Source organism: Scardinius erythrophthalmus, assembly GCF_964197995.2.
Source record: "Scardinius erythrophthalmus genome assembly, chromosome: 25".
Lineage (NCBI taxonomy): Eukaryota > Metazoa > Chordata > Actinopteri > Cypriniformes > Leuciscidae > Scardinius > Scardinius erythrophthalmus.
In genome coordinates this window covers 1,210,501-1,234,491 of record NC_138245.1, presented here as the reverse complement: position 1 = coordinate 1,234,491, position 23,991 = coordinate 1,210,501, and the positions used below count along the sequence as shown (strand labels likewise).

At 42.1% G+C, this 23,991-nt stretch overlaps 1 protein-coding gene across 2 annotated transcripts in view; it reads right to left on the bottom strand.

The window, feature by feature from the left end:
- The window catches only part of tamm41 (TAM41 mitochondrial translocator assembly and maintenance homolog), a 31,695-nt gene extending 12,567 nt beyond the window's left edge, over window positions 1-19,128 (bottom strand). The window contains exons 1-7 of one of the 2 annotated variants that reach the window (XM_081357629.1): window positions 18,919-19,128; window positions 18,745-18,841; window positions 17,471-17,653; window positions 16,197-16,289; window positions 11,579-11,729; window positions 8,504-8,649; window positions 4,603-4,768 (exon numbers count right to left, since the gene is read on the bottom strand). In XM_081357629.1, coding sequence (XP_081213755.1) covers window positions 4,603-4,768; window positions 8,504-8,649; window positions 11,579-11,729; window positions 16,197-16,289; window positions 17,471-17,653; window positions 18,745-18,750 — 745 coding nt within the window. In that variant the 5' untranslated portion in view covers window positions 18,751-18,841; window positions 18,919-19,128. Of the gene's footprint in view, window positions 1-4,602; window positions 4,769-8,503; window positions 8,650-11,578; window positions 11,730-16,196; window positions 16,290-17,470; window positions 17,654-18,744 lie in introns of both variants that reach the window. The other variant, XM_081357628.1, reaches the window with a different exon arrangement.
- Window positions 19,129-23,991: the final 4,863 nt, after the last annotated feature.

Sequence of the window (23,991 nt, the reverse complement as noted above, 5' to 3'; positions counted from 1 at the left end):
GTCGCTGTAACGTTACCCTGCTGGACGACAGATCCGCACACACACACACACACACACGCACACACGTCGCTGTAACGTTACCCTGCTGGACGACGGATCCGCACACACACACACACACACACACACACACACACACACACGTCGCTGTAACGTTACCCTGCTGGACGACAGATCCACACACACACACACACACACACACACACACGTCGCTGTAACGTTATCCTGCTGGACGACGGATCCGCACACACACACACACACACACACACACACACACACACACACGTCGCTGTAACGTTACCCTGCTGGACGACGGATCCGCACACACACACACACACACACACACACACACACGTCGCTGTAACGTTACCCTGCTGGACGACGGATCCGCACACACACACACACACGTCGCTGTAACGTTACCCTGCTGGACGACGGATCCGCACACACACACACACACACACACACACACACACACGTCGCTGTAACGTTACCCTGCTGGACGACGGATCCGCACACACACACACACACACACACACACACACACACACACGTCGCTGTAACGTTACCCTGCTGGACGACGGATCCGCACACACACACACACACACACACACACACACACGTCGCTGTAACGTTACCCTGCTGGACGACGGATCCGCACACACACACACACACACACACGTCGCTGTAACGTTACCCTGCTGGACGACAGATCCGCACACACACACACACACACACGTCGCTGTAACGTTACCCTGCTGGACGACGGATCCGCACACACACACACACACACACACACGTCGCTGTAACGTTACCCTGCTGGACGACGGATCCGCACACACACACACACACACACGTCGCTGTAACGTTACCCTGCTGGACGACGGATCCGCACACACACACACACACACCACGTCGCTGTAACGTTACCCTGCTGGACGACGGATCCGCACACACACACACACACACACACACGTCGCTGTAACGTTACCCTGCTGGACGACGGATCCGCACACACACACACACACACACACACACACACACACACACACACGTCGCTGTAACGTTACCCTGCTGGACGACGGATCCGCACACACACACACACACACACACACACACACGTCGCTGTAACGTTACCCTGCTGGACGACGGATCCGCACACACACACACACACCACACACAACGTCGCTGTAACGTTACCCTGCTGGACGACGGATCCGCACACACACACACACACACACACACGTCGCTGTAACGTTACCCTGCTGGACGACGGATCCGCACACACACACACACACACACACACACACGTCGCTGTAACGTTACCCTGCTGGACGACGGATCCGCACACACACACACACACACACACACACACAACGTCGCTGTAACGTTACCCTGCTGGACGACGGATCCGCACACACACACACACACACACACACACACACACACACACACACACACACGTCGCTGTAACGTTACCCTGCTGGACGACGGATCCGCACACACACACACACACACACACACACACACACGTCGCTGTAACGTTACCCTGCTGGACGACGGATCCGCACACACACACACACACACACACACACACACACACGTCGCTGTAACGTTACCCTGCTGGACGACGGATCCGCACACACACACACACACACACACACACACACACGTCGCTGTAACGTTACCCTGCTGGACGACGGATCCGCACACACACACACACACACACACACACACACACGTCGCTGTAACGTTACCCTGCTGGACGACGGATCCGCACACACACACACACACACACACACACACGTCGCTGTAACGTTACCCTGCTGGACGACGGATCCGCACACACACAACAAAACACACACACACCGTCGCTGTAACGTTACCCTGCTGGACGACGGATCCGCACACACACACACCACACACACACACACACACACACACACGTCGCTGTAACGTTACCCTGCTGGACGACGGATCCGCACACACACACACACACACACACACACACACGTCGCTGTAACGTTACCCTGCTGGACGACAGATCCGCACACACACACACACACACACACACACACGTCGCTGTAACGTTACCCTGCTGGACGACGGATCCGCACACACACACACACACACACACACCGTCGCTGTAACGTTACCCTGCTGGACGACGGATCCGCACACAACACACACACACACACACACACACACGTCGCTGTAACGTTACCCTGCTGGACGACGGATCCGCACACACACACACACACACACACACACGTCGCTGTAACGTTACCCTGCTGGACGACGGATCCGCACACACACACACACACACACACGTCGCTGTAACGTTACCCTGCTGGACGACGGATCCGCACACACACACACACACACAACACACGTCGCTGTAACGTTACCCTGCTGGACGACGGATCCGCACACACACACACACACAACACACACACACGTCGCTGTAACGTTACCCTGCTGGACGACGGATCCGCACACACACACACACACACACCACACACACACGTCGCTGTAACGTTACCCTGCTGGACGACGGATCCGCACACACACACACACACACACACACACACACACACCGTCGCTGTAACGTTAACCTGCTCGACACGATCCGCACAACACACACACACACCACGTCGCTGTAACCACGGATCCGCACACACACACACGTCGCTGTAACGTTACCCCTGCTGGACGACGATCCGCACACACACACACACACACACACACACACACACCGTCGCTGTAACGTTCCCTGCTGGACGACGGATCCGCACACACACGTCGCTGTAACGTTACCCTGCTGGACGACGGATCCGCACACACACACACACACACACACACGTCGCTGTAACGTTACCCTGCTGGACGACGGATCCGCACACACACACACACACACACACACACGTCGCTGTAACGTTACCCTGCTGGACGACGGATCCGCACACACACACACACACGCACACACGTCGCTGTAACGTTACCCTGCTGGACGACGGATCCGCACACACACACACACACACACACACACACACACGTCGCTGTAACGTTACCCTGCTGGACGACAGATCCACACACACACACACACACACACACACACACACACACGTCGCTGTAACGTTATCCTGCTGGACGACGGATCCGCACACACACACACACACACACACACACACACACACACACGTCGCTGTAACGTTACCCTGCTGGACGACGGATCCGCACACACACACACACACACACACACACACACGTCGCTGTAACGTTACCCTGCTGGACGACGGATCCGCACACACACAGACACACACACGTCGCTGTAACGTTACCCTGCTGGACGACGGATCCGCACACACACACACACACACACACACACACACACGTCGCTGTAACGTTACCCTGCTGGACGACGGATCCGCACACACACACACACACACACACACACACGTCGCTGTAACGTTACCCTGCTGGACGACGGATCCGCACACACACACACACACACACGTCGCTGTAACGTTACCCTGCTGGACGACGGATCCGCACACACACACACACACACACACACACACACACGTCGCTGTAACGTTACCCTGCTGGACGACGGATCCGCACACACACACACACACACACACACACACACACGTCGCTGTAACGTTACCCTGCTGGACGACGGATCCGCACACACACACACACACACACACACACACGTCGCTGTAACGTTACCCTGCTGGACGACGGATCCGCACACACACACACACACACACACGTCGCTGTAACGTTACCCTGCTGGACGACAGATCCGCACACACACACACACACACACGTCGCTGTAACGTTACCCTGCTGGACGACGGATCCGCACACACACACACACACACACACACACGTCGCTGTAACGTTACCCTGCTGGACGACGGATCCGCACACACACACACACACACACGTCGCTGTAACGTTACCCTGCTGGACGACGGATCCGCACACACACACACACACACACACACACACGTCGCTGTAACGTTACCCTGCTGGACGACGGATCCGCACACACACACACACACACACACACACGTCGCTGTAACGTTACCCTGCTGGACGACGGATCCGCACACACACACACACACACACACACACACACACACACACACACACGTCGCTGTAACGTTACCCTGCTGGACGACGGATCCGCACACACACACACACACACACACACACGTCGCTGTAACGTTACCCTGCTGGACGACGGATCCGCACACACACACACACACACACGTCGCTGTAACGTTACCCTGCTGGACGACGGATCCGCACACACACACACACACACACACACACACGTCGCTGTAACGTTACCCTGCTGGACGACGGATCCGCACACACACACACACACACACACACGTCGCTGTAACGTTACCCTGCTGGACGACGGATCCGCACACACACACACACACACACACGTCGCTGTAACGTTACCCTGCTGGACGACGGATCCGCACACACACACACACACACACACGTCGCTGTAACGTTACCCTGCTGGACGACGGATCCGCACACACACACACACACACACACACGTCGCTGTAACGTTACCCTGCTGGACGACGGATCCGCAGTCCGGGTCCTGGGCCACTTGCAGCAGGATCTCCTCCACGTCCCGGTTCTTCCCGGGCCGGTCCACCAGAGCCGTGATCTTCTGCTGGAGCGAGCGGGGCAGAGCCATGAGCTGAGTGAACTGGCCCTCGGGGCTCTTGTCCACCTGACACACGGGATCATGAGGGTTACAGCGGGTCACAGATCGCACATTATTGCTAATTGAGGTTTATATGGCAATCTGAAAGCTGAATGAATAATCTTCCCACTGATGTGTGGTTTGTTAGGATAGGACAATATTTGGCTGAGATACAACTATTGAAAATCTGGAATCTGAGGGAGCAAACATTGAAACATTGAGGAAATCTCCTTTAAAGTTGTTCATGTTGGCGATAGTGCTGCATTCACTCACACAAATACATGTTTGATATATTTACAGTAGGACATGTACTAAATATCTTCATGGAACATGATCTTTACTTAATATCCTCATGATTTTTGGCATAAAAGAAAAATCGATAATTCTGACCCATACAATGTATTGTTGGCTATTGCCACAAATACACCCGTGCGTCATGTGACTGGTGACGTGATCCAGAGTCACATATCGCAACACAAAACTGCAACATGTATCGTGGATAGTTCACTCACAATGAAAATTACTGTGTGAGAAAAAAATGCACGTTTTCAGAGTTTTAGTGTCAGAACTACATTAAACTACTATATATAATGTATAATAATGCAGTGGGGGAATATGTGTGTGTCCTGATGATGCCAGATGTCTTGTTACCAGTAAAAGTGTCCCACATTAATATTGTTTTATTTTTGTGTTTGACAAGCTTGTGATTTCTGCTCTGCTGATTGTATAATTGTCTTGTGTTTGAACATTATGTACTGTATCGGTTTCTATGCTCATCGTCTTCCTCGTGTGTCATGTCTCTAAACAAGATGTGGCAGAAGTGCTGCGATAAAGATTGAACACAATAAACCCAGTCTGACTTAAAGCAAGCGCTCAGCGAAGATCTACAGCTGTCCTGAGATCAGTGTAAACCACGATAAGATCAACAGTAACGCTGATGTTATGAGCTCACAGTGTGTGTTTATAGAGTGTTTTACAACAGCTTCAAGTGCAGCTCAGCCAATCAGAATCTACAACCACAACTATCCATTTTAAAACACATCATGATGTTTTTACCCCAAATTTGTATAAAAAAAAAAAAAAAAAAAATTTGCACTAAGAAAGTAAAGCAGAGATTTTTGTCATACTGACATTTTTATGAAAATAACCGGAACAAGCCCTTCAGTGTCAGCCACGTAACTGAGTAACTTGTACGCACTTTGGGAATATTAATGCTAGGATCTTGATTCTCCCACGCTTCTGAACACACAACTAAACTAAAGACTAGGGCTGGACGATACACCCGTCTCCCGATTCGAGACCGTCACCATATTCGGGTGCAGATACGATATGTATTCTACAAGTATTGCGATCCGATATTGCACTAGAGGCAGAGCGCCACCATGGGGAAAGTTAAAGCGTACACTTATACAGACTGTACGTGATGTACAATCATATTTACAAAAACAATTCATCACATCTTTCTGAGTTTGACTTCAGAAGCGTCATACAACACTACATTCTCTTGAATAAATGATTCAATATCTAATACATTTTTAACAGTCTCTTGTGGCCATCTAGTGGCGAAACAATGTAATCGATAAATGCGTTATTTTAAGAACCAAGTTTTTATCAAAAGCTGATTTCGATCGCTATCGTAGACATCAGTGTTCATATCTGAACTTTAAACTTGTATTCTATGATAATCTGAAATATTGCATCACAGAAATAATGATACTATGAGGTTGAAAAGAGTGTTTGTGAAGCGGTTTGGTGACGACTCTCTCCGGGTCAGCGCTAACACAGATCTGAATAATGAGATATGATTCTGTCAAAGTTTAATAGACAGGCGGACTGAAAGATCTCGTGTGTGTTTGAATGGAGATCACAGTCTTATAAAGATGAACCGTGCAGCTCTACGGTCTCTTCTCTCTCTGTGTATGAGCAGCGCGAGGGCTTTTCAGTGCGTCCAGTCTCACGCCTCTTCCACACGAACACTCGGGATATTACGACACTCATAGATAACGACACGTTTCATCCTCTGGTGGAACGAAAGTGGATCACTTCTGTCAACCTCGTCTACAAGCAAGGACAAAAATAAAGCAATTTAATTTGAATTAATATCGATTCTGGAATAAAAAAAATCGATTTTAGAATCGTAAAAAAATAATAATAATAATAATAAATTGCGATAGCTAGGTGAATTGATTTTCAATATGACTTTAAACACTTCAAGCAACTGGCTGTTCTCAGAGCTGCAGGTGTGTGTACTATTGGACAGCTCTTAAAGGGACAGCACTAATATTCCTGCTGCCGTCTCTATAATTACACTAATCAAACAACAAAAGACAAAGAGAAAACTCACTCGTTCTTCACTGAATAACTTGTGTAACTATATTTCTAATGTATATTTTATTTAAAAAAGTGTTGTGTTATTTTACATTTGATTATAGTTTCTGTACCTGAACACCTGAAAATCTTAAAACACTCTTTATTTCAATCGTATCAATTTGTTCGGTTTTATCTAGTCGTTGCCATTGCTTATTTTTTATTTTTTAATTACTGAGTGTTTACTTGTCTTCAATATTGCTTTAAATTTATATTAGTTAGGCTAGTTGTTTTTCGATGGTAGCCTATTTTCAAATCACAGGCCTCGCGTAAGTGTTTTAGCCTGTTGATTTTTGTTCAGCTACAATTAAATGTTTTGCAATAAACTAGATGTGAATGATATCTACGTTTTTTTACCTTATTTGGAATCAAAATTATGAATCGATAAGCAGAATGATGTATGATGAATTTTTACGGCAGGACATGTGGTTTGTTGAGGTCAATTTGTAGAGAAAGACATATATATATATATATACACACATTCAAACACGCATCCCTATAGGCTAAACACGTGATATGCATGTGCACGCCGTCAGCGCTCTCACAGATTCACGTTTTTGAAGTTTACGCGGAGATGATCACGTTTTATTTTTATTATTCAACGCTTGAACCTTGGAACCTGTATCAAGGTTTGCGTTCTCGAGCCCTAAACACTGTTGTCGTGCAATTGAGCGGCCAGAACACATTATAAGCTTTCTGTTAAAGAGGGGTGTGTATTAGTTAATAACTTATATTATTAATAAGTTAATAACTAATGATCTTTACAACGGAAGTGAATCATCAAAACTAGCTTTATCTGGACAATAACTTTATTCTAGAGCTGCTGTAAAGCCTAAACACTCTCTGTTACTGTAATCTTCTGTTATCTCTGTAAAGCTGCTGTGAAACTCTATAGTGTTAAAGCGCTGTATAAATGAAGGAGACCTGACTTGAGCTAGAGATGAGCGAGTGAATCTGCCTGATATCAGAGGAATAATGGTGTCAAGTCATGTCGTAAAGATCGTATTTACGAGTTAAACGCACATGAACGCCGCCACAGTGTCGTGAATACGAGTGGGAAGCTCAGGATTTTCTCTAAGCCCCGATCTTTATAAGTTGGGGCGTGTCAGTGAGAAACATGGAGGAATACCACAATACTGAAAGGTATTTAGGAGTGAAATTGTCAGGCTTTTCTATTTACAGCGCAGTAAGCTAATCGCCGGCACAGAATATGATAGCATTATAATATAACAGTATAATATGTAACAATAAAGTTTACAGTGGCTTCATAAATGAATTAAAAACATAAAACACACCGTGATGCACATCTAGAGTTTAAGAACCTTGCTGTATTTGTGTAATTAAGAAGAAGGCACCATGATCCCCAGGGGTTGTAAAGAGAGGAGTGCGTCTCACCTCGAGCCGGCCCTGCTGAGGCTTGTACACCACCTGAGGACACTCCTGCAGGATCCTGCTGTATAACCTGCGGAAGTCTTGCATGTTGTCCTTCACGATGTTGGAGACCTTGGCTTTATCCTCGCCGATCACCATCCTCCAGTCCCCTACAGCCACACAATCAGACACACTCTTACAGACATCAACACACTTCCACATCTGATTACATTAAAGGGATACTCCACTTTTAAATGAAAATTCTGTCATCATATACTCACCCTCATGTTGTTTCAATCCTGTGTGAATTTCTTTCTTCTGCTGAACACAAAAGAAGATATTTTGAAGAATGTCAGTAAACGGACAGTTTCTGGTCTCATTGACTTCCAGAGTATATTTTTTTCCTACTGTGGAAGTCAATGGGACCCAGAAACTGTCTGGTTACTGACATTCTTCTAAATATCTTCTTTGTGAAGACGCTCTCATGAACAACATGAGGGTGAGTATATGATGACAGAATTTTCATTTAAAAGTGGAGTATCCCTTTAAGAATCGCAAAAGATTTGTTGTATTACAAGTTTACTGAAAAGCTATGTTAAAAAATATGCAAATTAGGTATTGTTTAATTAAATATGCATTGATTTGCATCCATTTTCAAAACAGAAATTTGAGCATTGGATAAAGCCAGGATCAAAATTCTTCTTTTATTTTAATGACATATTTTACATATATCTTTGTTGTTGTTGTTGTTGTTGTTTATCAATTAAATGAATGTATTATATTTTAGTTTGACAATGTTTCTTTGTTTACTAAATATTTGGTATTTTTAGGGGATTTTATGGTAGTAAATTATATTTATGCAGTACTTATAATGAGCATAGACTTAAACGGTCATAAATCTTGAATGCTTTGTAGTTTCAAAGTTCTTCTTTTTAAAGACGACACTAGGCAGATTATTGCTGAAGTGAAGAAACGTTGAACCTTCTGGTGTAGTTCAGTCATTTTTTACCAAAAAATTTTACACTTTGGCACTTGCTGTGTGAACACACACACACACACACACACACACACACACAAAAAAAATCATGGACATGATTTGGAAAAGGTTAAATGGTCACAAAATACCCCAGTCACTCTTGTATTGTTTGTGGTAAAAATGAGGCATTGGAAATGAATGTGAGGTGAATGTCCTCTAGTGGAAGCGTCTGTTACTGCAGCCGAACACACGCTTTCCTCACAGTCTGAGCAAAACTTGGCATGAAACTTTTTGATAAAAAAAAAAAAAAGGTATTATTGTGCATTTTTTATAACAATAAATGTAAACATTTTTTGAAGTTCACTTTTTTAAAGCAGTGGTGTAATGCCCTTTTCACCAGATGTAAAATAAGTCTCTGATGTCCCCAGAGTGTGTGTGTGAAGTTTGAGCTCTAAATACCACACAGATATTTTTATATAGCATGTTAAAATTGTCACTTTTTGAGGGTGAGCAAAAACTACCATACTCAAAAACTGAATAAATGGATTATACCCAGGGTTTGAAATTAACGGGTAACGCTGTTAAATCACTAGCCGTTTTGGCGGGTTAGTTATTATCTTTATTCACTTCGCTGGGGAAGTTCGTGTAAACCAAATCAGCGCAAATTTAGCTCAAATACTCGTGATTCATCATGATATATTAAATACAGCGTATTGCTCAGAATCTGCTCATATCTGGCTTACTTAAACACACACACACACACACACACACACACACACACACACACACACGTCACTTCACAACAAATACCGGCACGCTTGTTCATTTGCATTGAAGCAATAGCGAAGATTAAAAAGCATTTGGTGAACAGAAAAGACATTGCTATTTTCCAACATCCTAAATTTTTCTGATGTTCTTTGTACTGTATTGATCTGTCCAGCTAAAATATATTTTGGGTGAAAGGGAAGAGGATGAAAGAGGAAGGAGGACATGCTGGATGACAGGATTTAGTTTGAATAAAAAAAATTAAGATTTGAAATCTAAAATTTTATAACTTCTACTAGCCCAAAAAAAAGAAAGAAATGAACCAGATTAGCTGCGCCACAGTTTTTATGAGTGTGTATATATATATATATATATACACACGCGTGTGTGTGTGTGTGTGTGTGTGTGTGTGTGTGTGTGTGTGTGTGTGTGTGTGTGTGTGTGTGTGTGTGTGTGTGTGTGTGTGTGTGTGTGTGTGTATTGGGGGGCTGTGACGTGGTTGGACTGGTTTATTTCTTTTTTTTTTTTTTTTACGTAATTTAGTTAATAAATATAATTTTGTACCATAAAATCCCCTAAAATACAAAATATTAAACAAAAACACTCAAACTAAAATATAGTAGTCATTTTATTAAAATTAACATAATGGTAATTTTTGACTGACACACGAGCAGAGGGTTAAAAAAGTGAACTTTTAATTTTTTTTTTTTTTTTTTTGAATTTTATGTTTATTGTTATGAAAAATGCACAAAAATATTTTTTTCTAGTTTTATTTGTAATATAAATTTTCCAAAACACATTTTACTAATCAAAGCCATAAATCTAAACAAGTTCCAGATTTGATCTTTCAGTGAGATGTTGTCCGGCTGCAGTTCCAGACGCTTCCACTAGAGGAACTTCGCCTCGCATTCATTTCCAGTGCGTCATTTTAGACCACAAACAATACAAGAGTGACTGTTTTTGTTTTTTTCAGGACCATTTAACCTTTTCAAATAATGTCCATGATTTTCTTTTGTGTTCACACAGCAAGTGCCCAAACCTTTACCAAGTTTCGTACCACTACGACGAAGTAAACATTTCTAAAAACAAAACAAAAAACAGTCAAAATGACCACAGAGCACCAGAGGGTTAAAGGTTTTTAAAGAGTTCTCCTTTTATCTCTCTGAAAATCAAGTGAAAGAAAAATAAACAAGATCAAGTGAAAACAGAAAGTCCAGTGGATGATACATGAACAACTCATCAGAATAGAAGAGTTCGGTGTGTGTGAAGATGCTGAAGTGGAGATCTCTGATTCAACGGCCTAAAAACACAAATACAGATTAGAGTACAAATGTAAAATGCATGAGAGAGAGACTCACCAGAGTAGGACAGTCCTGCTATTTGGAGGAAGAGCTCTTCTTCTGAGAAACTCTCGGGCAACATGAGGAAAGAAGCGATCACGGCACTCTTCAAGTTCCCTACGAGAGCGGACCGCAGTTTCCCACTCTCATTCTGCAGCAGAACTCGAACCTGTGGGGGAAAACACCATTAACTCACACACACTTGAGGAAAACACCAACAGAGAATGTCTAATAAGGGGAGAAGTTCCACTCTCAGTAAACTTCCGGCTTCTGAACTGGTTGCAGTTCCACTCTGGCTCCACATGAGGGCGCTCACAGGACGAGTGCAGAGTGAATGGAGGTCTATGGCGCTATACCCCTCAAAATCCACTTTTCTCAGGATATAATGTTTTGTCTAGTAATTTGAATGTTGTATTCGAAAGGAGATGCAAAGAAATTACACATTGCTGGGTGTTAGATTTTTTAGAGTCACTTATTTGCTTTAAAAAGTCTTTTAAAATGTCAATGACGTCACACACATCATACGACCAGAGATACTGCTTTACGGCAATCCTTCAGTCACTTTGGTGCTTTCAGCTCTGCACTTTCTTTTCTATCGAGGCATCGACAACACAGCTGACACAGGCAAACACACAACACAGCTGACACAGGCAAACACACAACACAGCTGACACAGGCAAACACACAACACAGCTGACACAGGCAAACACACAACACAGCTGACACAGGCAAACACACAACACAGCCGACACAGGCAAACACACGACACAGCCGACACAGGCAAACACACAACACAGCTGACACAGGCAAACACAACACAGCTGACACAGGCAAACACAACACAGCCGACACAGGCAAACACACAACACAGCCGACACAGGCAAACACACAACACAGCCGACACAGGCAAACACACAACACAGCCGACACAGGTAAACACACAACACAGCCGACACAGGTAAACACACAACACAGCCGACACAGGCAAACACACAACACAGCTGACACAGGCAAACACAACACAGCTGACACAGGCAAACACAACACAGCTGACACAGGCAAACACACAACACAGCCGACACAGGTAAACACACGACACAGCCGACACAGGCAAACACACGACACAGCCGACACAGGCAAACACACAACACAGCCGACACAGGCAAACACACAACACAGCCGACACAGGCAAACACACAACACAGCTGACACAGGCAAACACACAACACAGCTGACACAGGTAAACACACAACACAGCTGACACAGGCAAACACACAACACAGCCGACACAGGTAAACACACAACACAGCTGACACAGGCAAACACACAACACAGCTGACACAGGCAAACACACAACACAGCTGACACAGGCAAACACACAACACAGCTGACACAGGCAAACACACAACACAGCCGACACAGGTAAACACACAACACAGCTGACACAGGCAAACACACAACACAGCTGACACAGGCAAACACACGACACAGCCGACACAGGCAAACACACGACACAGCCGACACAGGCAAACACACGACACAGCTGACACAGGCAAACACACGACACAGCCGACACAGGCAAACACACGACACAGCCGACACAGGTAAACACACAACACAGCTGACACAGGCAAACACACAACACAGCTGACACAGGCAAACACACGACACAGCCGACACAGGCAAACACACGACACAGCTGACACAGGCAAACACACAACACAGCTGACACAGGCAAACACACGACACAGCCGACACAGGTAAACACACAACACAGCTGACACAGGCAAACACACAACACAGCTGACACAGGCAAACACACGACACAGCCGACACAGGCAAACACACGACACAGCCGACACAGGTAAACACACAACACAGCCGACACAGGCAAACACACGACACAGCCGACACAGGCAAACACACGACACAGCCGACACATGCAAACACACGACACAGCTGACACAGGCAAACACACGACACAGCTGACACAGGCAAACACACGACACAGCCGACACAGGCAAACACACGACACAGCCGACACATGCAAACACACGACACAGCTGACACAGGTAAACACACAACACAGCCGACACAGGCAAACACACAACACAGCTGACACAGGCAAACACACGACACAGCTGACACAGGCAAACACACGACACAGCCGACACAGGCAAACACACGACACAGCCGACACAGGCAAACACACGACACAGCCGACACAGGCAAACACACGACACAGCCGACACAGGCAAACACACAACACAGCCGACACAGGCAAACACAACAAACACACAACACAGCTGACACAGGCAAACACACAACACAGCTGACACAGGCAAACACACAACACAGCCGACACAGGCAAACACACAACACAGCCGACACAGGCAAACACACAACACAGCCGACACAGAGAAACACACAACACAGCCGACACAGGCAAACACACAACACAGCCGACACAGAGAAACACACGTGCTAGAAGAGTTTTTGTTTTGTTGTTTTAAAAGACCATCAAGCGGTATCTCTGGTCGTAATCAGTCCTTCACTGACCAATCAGCGTTCATTAGCAGAATGCTAGCATGTTATGGGCAACAACAACTCAACCTGTAAGAAATCGAAAGGACATAAGTACTCGTTCATTCAACTTTCGACCTATAACCCATGTTGAACTTGCAAAACCTACAATCAAACCTGAGATTTCTCAACGGCAATCGGGTGAAAGAGACACATTTAGCCGTCTAGCTCCATAGACTCCCATTCATTCTGCACTCATGGGCGATCGCCCCCAGTGGAGCTCTGGTGGAACTACAACCAACATTCGGTACAATAGGACTTAAAGGGGTGGTTCGGGATTTTTGACATCGGGCCTCATTTTTAAGTCAGCCTGGTTGTTATTCATCAGTGGAGACATTTTTTAAAAAAAATTATCCAGTCCTTATATTTGGATAGTTAGCCGATGCTAGGCTAGCGCGAGTCAAGGGTAGATGTTAGCCAGCCATTAAAAACCGTTTTACCCACTCCACAGTGCACCAAACGCAAATCAATTATAACACTAGACTATCGATGCAAATGTACGTTGAGAGAATAATGTTAGAAATCAAACTCACCTTTCATTTCAATGATCCCAAAGGAACTAGTTTCTCAGCAGCTGCGGAATTTTACTTTGCTCCAGTTAGTAATGCGGCAAAAAGTAAACACAGAAAAGAAGCGCACTACAGTGTGTGCCGTACATGTGTGTACCGGCTCACTCGGTTGCCTAGGTAATCAATATCACTCCGCTGCTGCTGTAGACAAGGCTTATGATTACAGGGAACAAATTATAACTAATGCAATGTGATGAAAGGTAAGTTTGATTTCTAACATTATTCTCTCAACGTACATTTGCATCGATAGTCTAGTGTTATAATTGATTTGCGTTTGGTGCACTGTGGAGTGGGTAAAACGGTTTTTAATGGCTGGCTAACATCTACCTATTGACTCTTTCTAGCCTAGCATCGGCTAACTATCCAAATATAAGGACTGGATATTTTTTTTTTTTTAAAAATGTCTCCACTGATGAATAACAACCAGGCTGACTTAAAAATGAGGTCCGATGTCAAAAATCCCGAACCACCCCTTTAATAGGGAGTGGCCAGGCTCTCCGTAGACGGGCTCTGACACCACTAACTCACTCACACTTGAGGAAAACACGAAGAATCTGACACTGAAACAACACCATGCATACAGTCAAACCAACATGTATTCACACACCTTCAACATTTCTCACATCATCACAGTTTATTCACTATAGTTTAGAAAATGGTAATAAAATATGAGCAGAACTCAGTTGATATTTGACTGGTTTTGTCCGTCCTTCTGTTAGACTGTCTCACACATGAATTATGTTGAATATCTGTCAGCTGTTAAATTTAACTACACAATTAGATAATACCAGTTTAGCTCAACCAATCACCAAGCAATGCTTCATTTTGTTCAGTCTGTGTGTAAAAAGAGCATTAGCAATTAAAGACAAAACACACTTCAGCAAAACATGATCAGCTCAAAGTGTCCCAATCATTATTGGTCCCAAAGTTTTACTGGTAGTCTCTGTATGAAGAATTTTTGGGTATAATATGTCACAGTTTACTGTATTTTGCTCTCCTCTCTTACAGAAATGAACTATAGTGTCCTGATCACACTAGTAAAGAAATATCAAAAATGATATCTGGTGTCTGAATCATTTTTGGTTCGACTGTAAGTGCCCAAAGACAACCAAGAAATTTCTCAGTTTCTAATTTTTCTCAGTTATTTTGCTTTATTTCCAGATTCAGTCATAGGCTAGAGCTCGTTCACACATGCGCACTCTTCAACAACGACGCTTTCAATCTCTTGACAAACTAAAAGACGTAAATGACATTTGTATGTGTTCTAAATAACAGATATAGATTGTACTGAATGTCAACTTGCTTATTTTGCTCAAGATCAGGATTTATTGAGTCCACATGTCATGCAAACTAGAAACTCTTCTTCTAACCACAGGTCGAGATCTGTCGCTCCAAACACACAACTCTGCGATGCTGTTTGCGAATGTTCGTTAAAACGATGGTTTCATGAAACACAGACTCGGTGAACTGCTGATAACACTCACAGGTTTGTGTAATCGTCCGGCGACGTACAGCGTCTTCCAGTGCAGTAAATCATCGATCAGAGCTTCAGTGCTGATGACGCCGTACTTGATCAACTGCAAACACAACACACGTCAAACACACTGCATTCTGGTGTTTGTCCTCTCCAATGCTGCATTCATCTGATCAGAAATACAGTAAAACAGTGAAATATTATTCCAGTGTAAATCAGCTGTTCTCTATGTGAATATATAGTAAATTACTCCAGTCTTCAGTGTCACATGATCCTTCAGAAATCACTCTAATATGATGATTTGATGCTCAAGAAACATTTATGATTATTATCAGTGTTATTTATCAGGATTCTTCAAAGAATAGAAAGTTCAAAAGAACAGCATTTATTTGAAATGTCTACATTATAGTGATTTACATCGGAGTGATTTACTCCAGCGCCTGAGAAGCCCGTGGTGAGGAGAGTTCGCTCAGAGTTGGAGTAAATCACTCCGCAGAAGTAGCAGTGCTTCGCCTTCAGAGAACATAGTTCCCAGTATGTGTACGGTTAGAAGATGGCTGTGTCTCATGTGACCTTGTTATTTGTACACGCTGTGACTATACACATCACAACATGTAAACAGGAAAATGTTGGCGTTATTTTGTCACTTATTGGGAGCATTATGCTAGCTGGAGCCATTTACCTCCAGTCTTTGTGCTAAGCTAGGCTAGCGGTGGGTGCGTCAAACAGAGTTACGGCACACACGGAGATGAGAAGGGTGTGTGTGGACTCATCTAACTCTGGGGGATACGGGGACTAAGCTAAAGTCCCAAAAAGTCGGCGTGTTCCTTTAACTCTCACTTTTGATCAATTTAACGCATCTTTTCTAAACAAAATAATACATTTCTTTAAAGTCGCCCTGTGGTGAAAATCCAGCTTTTAATGTTGTTTATGTGTCTATGTGGTGTGTTTAATCTGCTTTAAGACAAACCATGTGTAAATTCATAAGTCGACAGCATTGCTGAGTATTTCCTGCTTAAAACTGCAGTGAACCAAAGACAGTCTCAAAAACACGCTTTGAAATCGCTGGTGTTTCTGACGTCACAAACTACCTTGTAACCAATCAGATCAACGTGTGATCGTCAACCAGTGGATCTCTGAGCTGAGGGAGTGAGTGGAGGCGGGGCTCATTTGCATATTCATAGAACCGCACATACTAAATGAGGCAAGGGTGTCGAGTTACATTCATTTAAGGGATTAAATGATTGACTACAGGAGGACTGTAAACATGTGTTAGTCTGATACCCGGTCATCCACAGGAATCAGTGTGTTGAAGTAAACTCCGGCTCCTGACTCGCTCTGGATCCTGCTGATGTGTTTCGGCCCCAGGAATCTGAGGAACGAGTAATGCTTCCGGTTCTCCATCAGGTTCATGGTGTGCCATGTGACCGGATCATCCACGGCAAACACAAAGTCCAGCATGTTCCTCTGAAAACACACGAAACACAAGCACTTCTTCAGAATAAACACACACTACCAGTCAAAGGTTTTAGATCGGTAAGAGTTTTAATGTTTTTGAAAGAGTCTCTTCTGCTCACCAAGGCTGTGTTTATTTGATTAAAAATACAACAACAACAAAAAACAGTAATATTGTGAAATATTATTCTAATGTAAATCAGCTGAATGTTCAGCATCATTACTCCAGTCTTCAGTGTCACATGATCCTCTAATCACTCTAATACGATGATTTGATGATCAAGAAACATTTATTATTATCAGTGTTAAAAAACAGTTATTTGCATTTTTATTCCAGGATGCTTTGATGAATAGAAAGTTGAAAAGAACAGCATTTATCTGAAAGGGAAGCTTTTGTAACATTAAACACTAGGCTACCGTTCAAAAGTTTGGGGTCAGTAAGAATTTTTATTTTATTTTGGGGGGGAAGAAATAAAAGAAATCAATACTTTTATTCATCAAGTATGATTTAAATTGATCAAAAGTGGCAGTAAAGACATTTATAATGTTACAAAAGCTTCTATTTCAGATAAATGCTGTTCTTTTGAACTTTCTATTCATCAAAGAAATGTGTACACAACTGTTTTCAACACTGATAATAATAATAATAATAATAATAATAATAATGAATGAATGTTTCTTGAGCATCAAATCCTCATATTAGAGTGATTTCTGAAGGATCATGTGACACTGAAGACTGGAGTAATGATGCTGAACATTCAGCTTTGATCACAGGAATAAATTACATTTAAAACATATTAAAATAAACAACAGTTATTTTAAATTGTCATAATATTGAAAAATATTACAGTTTTTGTTATGAAATAAATGCGGTCTTGGTGAGCAGAAAACTCTTTTAAAAACATTAAAAATCTACCGATCCAAATCTTCTGACTGGTGATGTAGTTTTTCTTGTTTGTTCTCCATAACAGTGACTAAAGCACTGACTGATGATGATTCAGGGCTGCTGTACTGTATATTAGGCAGAGATTAATGTACTTTAACTCCGAGTGACAGAGTTTCTTCAGATCATAACATTAGACACAGAGTGAGGCGTTTCTTACCCGCATCTGACCTTGACAGCTTCCATTCTGCCTGAACACAGCAGATCCATAAGCGAAGGCCAGACTGAAGTCCTGAGGAAACTGGCTGAGAATCTTCCTGAAGAAAACACTGTTTTTCTGGAGAGCTGGAAGAGTCATAGCGGAGAATACACACACACACACACACACACTCACCGATCAGCGCGTTTACATCGCGTTCAGAGCGACAACACCTCACTGTTCCCCGCTAGGAGGCTAATCATATGATGAATATGATTAATAGTGATATTGATAACTAATTGATGTTTTTCTTCTGAATCATTTAAATATGTTTGACTTTTGACTGGTATTTCCCTCGTCGAGCTCTGAAGAGTGTCGGTGTTCAGGTGATAGTTCGCGGGCGCCACCGTGCGGTCTGGTGCAGCAAAATTAACCATTTATTAAAGGGACAGTTCAACCAAAAATGAAGATTTTTGTCATCATTTACTCACACTCAAGTTGTTCCAAAGCCGTATGAGTTTCTTTATTCTGTTGAACACAACATAATACATTTTGAAGAATGTTGCTAACCAGACATTTGACGGCAGCTATTAGCTAACTATAGGAAAAAAATACCAAGGTGCTTCTTTAAAATACATTCTTTTGTGTTTAACAGAATAAAGAAACTCAAACGGCTTTGGAACAACTAGAGTGTGAGTAAATGATGACAAACATGTTCATTTTTGGGTGAACTGTCCCTTTAAAGTAACGAGGCACACATGCGAGTGACGGATGACGCAAAATCCCACCAAAACCATCCCGACTGGTCTAATAAACACTGAAATGCCCATAATTAACTCAACTGATAATAATGAACTCAACCGATACAGTATGTGGTAAAACTGTGTTCTTTACAGTCTAAAAACAATGACAAATCTCTTCGTTCGCTATTTTTAAAGGAGTTTGTCACCAAATCTCGCTCTTCTGCTCATTGGACTAAATGTGTTAATGACCTTGATTGGGAAAGTGTTTGGTTATTATTACCTCGTCAGTTTTTTGCTACAAACAAGGTGAAATAAATGTCTTTCATGATAATGCACAAATTCTACCCAAACATTAGTAAGTTTAAGACAGACACTGATGATCTTTTGCTCTTGGAAACACTAGACCTGCCTCACATCTTCTGGTGTTCATCTGGAACACTTATGGTATGAAGTGTACATGTTTATTAAGGAAAAAGTGCTCTTTAATTTCGAAAAGATCATTTTTGGGTATTTGAAGTATGACAAGAGTGTGAATAAGTCAAATTTTACATTCATAAGTGTAAGTTTTCTAACAAAATCCCCTTTTCTCAGGAGCCCTTAAAGGATTTTTAATATTACTGTTCTACTATTCAATCTAATGGAAAAGCTATTAAGACTGTGTTCATTTGTGTACCTTCAGAATCTCTGAATGATACAAAGGTCTTGTATTTTTGTGATATATATATACATAAAGGTCTAAATAAACACGTGTAATAGGCTTAGCATAGTAAATCAGGGTAAACACATGTTTTGGAAGAAGAATTGATGATGTATTTGACTTATTTTATTGATTCTATAAATCTTGAACAAAAAAAGACATTCTGATTGGATGTCAAAGTTTCTATCGTTCATCAAATGGAAAATAAAAAGGTTCTGAAGTGATTCAGCTCCAGCACTGTTGTTCCTCTGTGTCCTGATCATGACAGTTGTGGAGTGGAATCTGCTATTCTTTTACATTTACAACTAAATCTTTAGAGTTATAGTCAATTAACTAATCAATTAATTAATCAATAAACAAACATCATGTCGGAGTCCATGAAATGCCCTGTGTGTTTTATACACTACGAAAGCGAGGTAATGCGGTAAAGTGAGGGACAGTAGCAGAGATCCTCTGGGAATGCTGTGTGTTCATGAACAGCCGCTAGAGAGCGATGAAGGATCGAGCGTGGACTATTATTATTCATTTATATTCTTAAATAAGCATTAATCTACTATAGAGCGATGACGAGCCTGATGACAGCAAAGACAACACCAGGATTCATTCACGCGATGATGATGATGACGATGATGATGACGATGATGATGATGATGGTAATGACGTAGCTCTGTTGAAATATTATGCAGATTCAACAGTTTTGCTCTGACATTGGTTCTTACATATTTGATTCTACATTGTTAGACAAAATAGACAATGTCAGTTTAAAAGACATTGTAATTGTTTTATTGTAATGACGATAAAAAATAAACCCGTAGAGTACATTGTTAATTTTATTTTATATGGCAAATTCTTCATTCATAAACAAAAGTTTCTGGCCTATCCTTATTTAATTTTTTTAAATCACTAAGATTTATTAAATATCATTAAGAAATATTTAAAGAAAATACATGTAGGCTACTTAAAGCTTTCCTTGTATATTAATGTATGTTATAGTGTCACACTTGTCATATCTCTGCCATGTCATTATTTTTTTTATAATTTTTTTGTATAATCATTGTTTTTTTCTTTCTTTCTTTCTTTTATTATATGTATTTGTATGTCATTCCTAGAAAATGTTCTTATATTACTGAGCATTAAAAAAAATATGCAGATAAGGGCTGATTCTGTGATGAGAAAATAGGGTTACACTTTATTTGAAGGTGTCATTGTTACAGTGTAATTCTATATTTAAGTACTGAGTAATATTAATTACAACATGTACTTAGGGTTAGGGTAGCATTAAGATTTGGTTGCATGTAATTAAGCATAATTTACTGTTATTACTATGGTAAGTACATGTAACATATGTAACAAGGACACTGTAAAATAAAGTGTTACCGAAAATAGTTTCAATTCAATAAACAGAGTTCAAACCCATTTTCACGTGTGTCATCTTTACAGATAGTGCACATTATAATGTCAAGTGAGAGGCAGAATGGCAGAGAATGCCAGTGCCCAAAAACACACTGAATTAATCCCACTCCAGTGTTTCTCTCTGTGTGTGTGTGTGTGTGTGTGTGTGTGTGTGTGTGTGTGTGTGTGTGTGTGTGTGTGTGTGTGTGTGTGTGTGTGTGTGTGTGTGTGTGTGTGTGTGTGTGTGTGTGGTGTCGTCTGTGAGAGCGAAGGCTAATTTGAAGGGGATATTCGGTTTCAGGCGGTGATAATGGAGGGACTGATGATGATTATATGTGCATCTGGACCTCAGCTCTTTTCTCAAGCACACACAACACACAACAACACAATCTCACACTTTACTGCAGTTGCCATGGAGACGCACTCACTTCTCTGTTTAAAGCCCAGCATCTGAGGAACGTCGCATCGCGCTTAAAAAGCACACACTGCTTCCCCAAAGTCGTTTCTGATCAGCACAATGCACTTACACACAGAGACCTCAGAAAAATGACATTCAGATTAATAATTAATGCAGCACTTATCGTTGGAGGGAAACACAGGCACAGAACATGAGAGGTTTATTCAGACTGTACGCAATAGTACAACAAACAGCATCTAATCATATTCCAGCTACACATATTTAACACACCCATATGCTATACACACAGAGCTGGTTTAATATTGCAGACGGGTTTATATAATCTCCTTTTAAAGATGCATACATTCAATTTCATCTGGATCATTTTCAACAGAATGTCTTTGGCAAATTTGTACACTATTAATAACTAATAAAGTTTGCACATTCAAATTTAAAATTCTATCATGTCACTAAAAATATGGAAGATGGTGTAAGATACTATTAAATACAAATACAAATAAGAAAATCAATGGAATACTATATAAATCAGAATGCATTTTAGGGAGATATAAAAATAATCACACATTTCTATGTAATGTAACAAAAAGCATCTTAATCATATTCTAGCAACACATATTTAACACATGCATATGTATACAGTGCTATTAAATATAGCCGATGGGTTTTCCTCCTTCTCATATTAAAGATGCACAAAATGTAATCATTTTTAAATCCAACCTTGGTTGTACGCTTTTGTATTTCTATCTGTGTATTTTCCTCTCTCTCTCTCTCTCTCTCTCTCTCTCTCTCTCTCTCTCTCTCTCTGTATTTGTATTGTGTAAAGTCCATTGAGAAGCTGCTTTAAAGGCGCTATGTAAAATAAAGTTTATAATTATTTTTATGCCGTCCAATATAATCTCCTTTTAAAGCTGCATAAATTCATTTTCATCTGCTATTTCAAACAGAATGTCTTTGCTTCCTTGGCAAATTTGTAAACTAATAATTTCACAAGGTTTGCACATTCAAATTCAAAATTCAATAATGTCACATTTACATTTAGTAATTTTTGTATACGCTTTGATCGACGGAAGATGGTATAAGATCCTATTAAATACAAATAAAATAGGAAAACGAATAGAATACTATATAAATCAGAATGCATTTAGCGAGAAATGCAAAATCTACTTTACTACGTTTTAAATTTAATAGAGGGCTATAAAAAATAATCACACATTTATAGGCTATAATGTACAGCAATATGTCTAGGTTTGTAATACCACACACACACACACAAAAATGTTGGATATGCATAATGAGATAAAAACTTGACAAGCACAAAATATCATTTAAATGATGTTTTATTAACAAAGTTCGGGAGGAGCACGTTCAGATAATTAACCTAAATTAACTCGAGGAGCGCACAGTTAATCAACACAATTACCAAAAGAAGAGGTGTATATACAGCAGACTTACCTCTGTCGCGTCTGAGCGCGTTGTTGTCTTTGGAGCTCCATCGATTGATTTATAATTCTTGATTTCTCTTTAAACTCACAACGAACATTTTCTACTTTTCCTCACCTCATAGTTATAACGCGGATTGTTGAGCAGACGCGTCTCAAGCCTAGTGATCCAACGCTGGATACTCTTATAGGTTACGTCCGTGGATCACGGCTGAACGCGTCTTCTCCACACACACTTACAAACAAACATTTTTTCGCCTATCGTGCGTCTACTCTACACCCGTACCACTGAAAAGACGGATTATATCCAAGACTTAAGCCATAAATTAGTATTAATATTGATAGCACCACTGGTAGCGTCGTTGCTAACTTAACTTACTGTCCATCTGTTAAAATGGCGAATATATCAAATGTAAGTAGTCTACCTTTTGGTGCAGGTGAGGACACATTTGAGCTGCACGCGGTGCAGTCTGAGCTGGAAGCTGTTGAGAAACAGATCCACGACCTTTTAGTAAGAAAAGCCGAGCTGATAGACCGGCGTTTGGCTCTCGAAACATCACGTGCCGAGGCACACAAATC